The sequence below is a fragment of the Cryptomeria japonica genome, chromosome 3 (assembly GCF_030272615.1).
Source record: "Cryptomeria japonica chromosome 3, Sugi_1.0, whole genome shotgun sequence".
NCBI classification, from domain to species: domain Eukaryota; kingdom Viridiplantae; phylum Streptophyta; class Pinopsida; order Cupressales; family Cupressaceae; genus Cryptomeria; species Cryptomeria japonica.
Window position 1 is genome coordinate 102255729 of NC_081407.1, and position 7154 is coordinate 102262882.

The 7154-nt window shown below is 36.6% G+C and overlaps 1 protein-coding gene across 1 annotated transcript; it reads left to right on the plus strand.

The window, feature by feature from the left end:
* Positions 1–579: 579 nt before the first annotated feature.
* On the plus strand, positions 580–1047 carry LOC131873984 (secreted RxLR effector protein 78-like). The gene has a single exon (XM_059217178.1). The coding sequence runs from the start codon at positions 580–582 to the stop codon at positions 1045–1047; it is 468 nt and encodes a 155-aa protein (XP_059073161.1).
* Positions 1048–7154: the final 6107 nt, after the last annotated feature.

Below are 7154 nucleotides of genomic sequence, written 5' to 3' on the forward strand. Positions count from 1 at the left end.
AGAGAAAATTGATAGGATTTGGATAGAGAACAAGTAGAGGATCTGGAGGATATCAAGGAAGCATTCTTTCAATTCTACAAAGGTCTCTTCACATTTGAAGATTCCACTAATTCCCAGGAGGCAAGAGAAAAATGCAGAAGGGTTATCCCCTCCAAGATTTCAGTGGAGGATGCGCAGGCATTAAGGGGGCCCATCACTATGCAAGAACTAAAAGGTGCCATTAAAAGTCTGAATAATGATAAATCCTCAAACCCAGATGGTCTGACGGTAGAGTTCTACAAAGCTAATGAGGATTGGGTTTGTCAAGACTTGTATGAGCTTTACTATGAGGCATTTGATACTGCTTCCTTAGGGGAATGAATTAACAGTGGGATTATCAAATTACTTCCCAAAGATGGAGACAAGTCTCTTATCAAGAACTGGAGACCGATAACACTTCTTAATGTATCCTACAAAATATTGGCTAAGACTCTTGCGATCAGATTGGAGAATTTACTTCCTAAGTTCATTTGCTCCACGCAAACATGTTGTATCAAAGGAAGATATATCCTTGAAAATCTAATTACCAGCTGGGAAGCCATGGAATGGGTGAAGACTTCAGGACAGAATGTGGCCATGTTTCTCCTAGACTTCGAGAAAGCATATGACAGGGTAGAATGGGGATTCATTCTGATGCTGTTAGAAGCATTTGGTTTTCCAACAAAATTTTGCAAATGGGTGATGGTTCTCCTCAAAGATACTTTGGCCCAGGTGGAAGTTAACAGCTCCCTATCACAGGATATTACTCGGGGCAGATCTATTAGGCAGGGTTGTCCCCTAGCCCCTACACTATTCATTATGGTAGCTAATGCTTTGCTTTACATTCTAAGGGACTCTACCATCTCTCCTAATATTCAGGGGATCAAACTTCTAAATGGTGAGGATCTGATCAATGCTCCATTTGTTGATGACATGACACTCTTTATAGAGATTAGTAAACAGAATATGGAGGCCTTGGAAGGAAAAATCAAATTCCTAGGAGAAATATCTGGTGCTAAAATCTCTTAGAGCAAATCTACCATACTTGGGTGGGAGGAGCGGCCTTCTGAGTGGCTAAAATAGTTTGGGATCCAATGGGGAGGGCCCAATAAAATAGTCAGATACCTAGGAATTCCGTTTACCATATCTCCATCCCTCAAAGAGATGTGGCATTGGGTTAGAAGCAAGATAGACAAAAAGCTTAACAAATGGGACAATAGTTATCTCTTGCTCGTCAGGAGAGTGTAGGTGTGTCAAAAAATTCTCTCCTCATACAACATTTACTACTCCTTGATATGGATGTTCCCCAATTACCGAATCCTAGAGATACAAAAAACCATTAGGAACTTCCTTTGGTCTAATGGAAAAGGTAACAAAAGGATGCATTATGTGAAATGGGAATGGTGTCATAAGGATAGGATTCTGGGAGGGCTAGGACTAAAATATTTAAGAATCCAAGGGATTTCTCTTGCAGCAAAATGGATCTTCTAGGCATTAGATGGTAATGAACCTTGGAAGGTTCTGATTAGGAATAACATATTGAGGGTTGCACCAAAAAAGGCCAAATCTTGGAAATCTCTACCTTTTTGTGACCTTGTGGTTCAAGACTTTGTGGTCTCAATACAGCGCTCAAATGTCTTCAAGTATATCTATAAGGCTTGGGAGAGTATTAAGCCTTTCATCAGCAATACTAGAGTCAGCAACAATGAGCTAGTCCATGGAGGTAGATCCATTTGGTGGAACCTCTTGCACTCCTCCAAACCATTGGCACTTACGCAGGGGTGCTCTGCTAAAGCATGGGCGACAAAAGGCATTTGCTACTTTAAAGACATTATTGAGGATGACAAGATGCTTGACTGGGATACCCTCAGAGTTAGATTTAACCTTCAAGTGTGCCATAAACGGACTTATAACATGTTGGAAAAAGCTTGCGAGAAACTTTATTTGCCCAAAAAGTGGAAGAATGATATTGACAGTTGTAAGGAACTTTTGTGGAATAATACCATCTTCGTATCTAATATTAAAGCTAGCATTATATATAAGACTCTAACATATGATGAAGCAATAATTTTTCATGTTAATAAATTATGGTTTGCAGATTTTTCAGTTAAACAATGGCAGAAGGTGTTTACAAGACTATGGTGTAGTCCTGTTGTTCCCAAAGAAAAGTGTTTTAAATGGCTTATGATTATTAACAAGTTGCCCCTCAAAAAAGAACATAACAGCTGTGATGTTTGCAATATTTGCAGGGTTCCTGAATCAGTTAGACATTTTTTTTTTGAATGTAGCATTGCTACAGAAATCTGGTTACTATTTGGTACCGCTATTCCTAATCTATTTACTGTGCTTGATGTTATAATTGGGTATATTAAGGGTCTAAAAAAAGACACTAACCTCTTTTGGAATGTTCTTACTTCTGAAATTTTATGGTACATTTGGAAATTCAGAAATGAGGTTTGACCATCTTGGTCTCTCGTTCTTCGTGCACCCTTCTCCAATCCTTCTTATTTATTCAAAGTCTGCAACTTTTCATCTTATTTGACTCTCTTCACCCTGATGATGGATCACGGAGTGTGATCCGAAACGTGATGCAAAAATCTTTCACACAATCGAATCCAGAAATGCTCTCTTGATTACTCTACAGCACTACAAATTGAAGCTTCCGCTGTATATAGAATTGGTTGCAAATTGATGAGTATTTATAACACAAATCCACTGACCCTGTGCGTTGCATTCCTCGAAATTTCAGCTGCAACCAATGTTTTCACAGTGCAGAAAATATCAACAACGATCATTTTCGGAGTCTGTCAATGTGCAGGAAAGTCATTGAGTAATAATGTTCAAAGTGTGGAAAATTCCCACGGGTAATTAAATAATCATTTCCCAGTATTCAATGAATTGATCAATTTGACACGGAAGTCTGTTTGGTGTAGAGTGCTATGAAAGTTTGTTTTTTTAATATCCTTTATAGATGGAAAGAAGATATTAATTGACATTAAATTCAAATTTTAAATCGTTTGAAATTATATGAAATCTCACGACTGTTTACATTGAGTAATAATACAAGCGGTCTTGAAAAGAAAATCCAAGAGTTAAGAGAGCAGTTAATATAATTGATTAAATTAGTTTATCTCATCTAAAATTTGATATAAAAATTTAATTTAATTAATTAATTAAATTATCTTGAGTTTAATTTTATTGAAAAATTATGTAATTTATATTAAAAATTTGGAACATAATATTAAACATATTGTTAAAAGAATGATAGTCCAGCTGCAATCAAAGTCTTGATTATGTAAAAAACATATAAAAAACTGTTAAAAGTATGTTATTTTCTCAAGTCTTTGTCAATGTAGAGAAGTCATGGAATAGTAAGTTTTAAAGTCTATTCAAATGTAGAAAAGTTGCAGCAGTAGTTAAATGATCATTTTCTAATATGTAAGGGTGGTTAAAGTTAAATGATCATTTTCTAATATGTAAGGGTGGTTAATGTATATCCAATTATATTGATCAACTTGTCCTTAAAGATTTTATTTTCTGTTTTGTTATCTAGAAATAAAATGTGAATGGCATTTATTCAAATTGAATTATTTGTAAATGTATTACTTTTAATTATATATATATATATATGGAATTTTATTAGTTAAAATAATAAAAAATTTATTATATGTTCTAGTGAGGTAAATATTAATTGTTGTTGGTTGATTATATGATGTAGCATAATAATCTTGTCATATAAAAAATAGTTTATATACGATAATTGATTATTTGTTTTTGTGGATAAAAATATAAATGTATATGATACAAATTAAGGTTAGCTCAATATGTTACAATCATCTAAAAATAAGCATAATCCCATAAATACATATTTATTTATAGTTAAATTCAAAACATAAATTTGATCAATTAAATTACATTTTAAATATGTTATAATAACAAGAATAAATTATGGCATTTGTCTTTCTATCCCTTATAAGAAATCATATAATATAATTTTAAATTATTACTAAAAAATCTACACAATTAAAATTTAAAAATATTATAAATACTTATTTTTTAATTAATATTAATTTATTTATATATTAATATATTAACTATAATTTTTTTACAAATGGCCTTCACATCATCCCAAATAAATATATATTACATGTGAAAAGAAAAGTAAAAGTCGGTGAACCGACAGTACACAATGTTTGTGCCCTTAATGTCGTATCCACGCTTGGAGTTTGACGACCACCCCTACCTATCATATGGATTTTTGATGACGGTTAGTCATTTCAATGCCTTTAATTTGACATTTTAAGAAAAATATTAATTGTTAAAAAATATAAATGTAGAAGAATTAAAAAATAATGATAAATTAGTAATATATGGATATGGTGTTTGGTGGTTAGATGCAGACATAGGTGTGTTGATTTGAATTGATAACATTTTATTTATCAATCACTTAAAAATTGTAAATGTAAATAAATTTTCATTTATAGATTGATTTAAATTGATACAAAAAATTTGTTCGGCTAAATTCCTCAATTGTTCTTTCCCATCGTTAATAACGGTTGTCCTAAATAGAATCATTTTGCACATATATGTTACAAAAACTTATACAATCAATTGACCATGAAAATGAGTATTATCATAATTTTTAATAATCAAAACTATTAAACAATCACAATAAAATTGACCAAACTAATTAGAACAACAATTCAATCATTTGAAATCAAGCAAAACAAAATTTTCACTTACTTTGACATATAAAAGTATCACATAATTGCAGTATCAATTGCAGTGGGGCCTTCAACAACTTCAAAAACTCCTTTTGTGGCCATTGAGGTCGTTGAGAAAATGAAAATTTGTGCAAGAAACGTGTACGGGTTACATTTAGTTAACCCGTACGTGTATTTAGCCCCTAAAAATACCCCAACAGGCCAATGTCCTATAACCTGTACACGCTTCTTATGTTAAAAACATGTACGCGTTACTTATAGTAAAGAAAAGGTGAAGGAAAAAGGAGAGAGAGAGAGAGAGAGAGAGAGAGAGAGAGAGAGAGTTGGGGAGGGAGGGAGAGGGAGAGGGAGAGGATGGAAAAGGAAGGGAGATAGAGGGGGAGGGAGAGCGAGAGAGCGAGCAAGAGAGAGAGAGAGAGAGAGAGAGAGAGAGAGAGAGAGAGAGAGAGAGGGGGGGGGAGGGAGAGAAGAAGAGAGAGAGACACAAAGACAAAGAGAGATGGTAAAGGGAGGGAGAGAGAGGGAGAGAAAGAGGATGGAAAAGGAAGGGAGATAGAGGGGGAGGGAGAGAGAAAGAGTAGAGAGAGAGAGAGAGAGAACCTCATGCTCATTCTCAAGGGATGATCTGAACTTATTTTTGTAAGCAGTATTGGCACTGGTTTTTATATTGTAATAATGGTTCATCATCTTGTCCCTAGGACACCATATGACCCCTTAGGGCACCATACGACCCCTTAGGACACCATATGACCCATTAGGACACCATAGAATGCCTTAGGACATCGTATGGTTGTAAGGGGTCGTATGGTGTGCTAAGGGATCTTATGGTATCATTATGTGTCATGTGGGGTCCTAAGGGGTCATATGGCGTGATAAGGGCCCAGGTGATTTGAACTTATTTTTGTAAGTAGTATTGGCACTACTTTTTATATTGTAATAATGGTTCATCTTTTCACCTTGGGACACTATATGACCCCTTAGGACACCATACGACCCCTTAGGATATTATATGATCCTACTTGGGGTCATATGGTGTGCTAAGGGGTCATATGGTGTCCTTAGGGGTCATGTGGGGTCCTAAGGGGTTGTATGGTATGCTAAGAGTCCGAGTGATCTGAACTTATTTTCGTAAGCAATATTGGCACTCCTTTTTTATGTTGTAATAATGGTTCATCTTGCTCCCTCAGGACACCATATGACCCTTTAGGACACCACATGACCCCTTAGGACACCATATGACCCGTTAGGATATCATATGGTCCTACTTGGGGTTGTATGATATTCTAAGGGGTCATATGGTGTCGTTAAGGGTCATGTGGGGTCTTGAGGGTTCGTATGGTGTGTTATGGGCCTAGATAATCTGAATTTATTTTTGTAAGTAGTATTGGCACTACTTTTATATTGTAATAATGGTTCATCTTGCCCCCTTAGAACACCATATGATTCCTTAGGACACCATATGACCCTTTAGGACATCATACGACCCCTTAGGATATCATATGGACCTAAGGGGTCATGCAATGTGCTAAGGGTTCATATGGTGTCTTTAGGGGTCTTGTGGGGTCCTAATGGGGTCACACATGTGTTAGAACATCATATGAGCCCTTAGGACACCATACGACCCCTTAGGACATCGTATGGTCCTAAGGGGTCATGTGGTGTGATAAGGGGTCTTATGGTGTCATTAGGGGTCATGTGGGGTCCTAATGGGGCCACACATGTTTTACAATGCCATATAACCCCTTAGGACACCATATGTCCCCTTAGGACATCATATGCTTGTAAGTGGTCAGTGGTGTGTTAAGGGGTCACATGATTTTGTTAGGGGTCATGTGGAGTCCTAATTGGGCCACATGTGTTACAACACCATATGACCCCTTAGGACACCATACAACCCCTTAGGATATCATATGGTCCTAAGGGGTCATGTGGTGTGCTAAGGGGTCATATGGTGTCTTTAAGGGTCTTGTGGGGTCCTAATGGGGCTACATATGTGTTAGAACACCATATGACCCCTTAGGACACCATACCACCCCTTGGTTCATATGGCGTTGTTAGGGGTCTTCGGAGTCCTAATGAGGCCACACATGTATTAGAACACCATATGACCCCTTAGGACACCATACAACCCCTTAGGACATCATATGGTCCTAAGGGGTCATGTGGTGTGCTAAGGGGTCACATGATGTCATTAAGAGTCTTGTGGGGTCCTAATGGGGCTGCACATGTGATAGAACACTATATGACCCCTTAGGACACCATATGACCCCTTAGGATATCATATGGTCCTAAGGGGTCGTGTGGTATTCTAAGGGGTCATATGGTGTCGTGAGGGGTCATGTGGAGTCCTAATGGTGTCACACATGTGTTACAACACTATATGACCCATTAGGACACCATATGACACCTTAG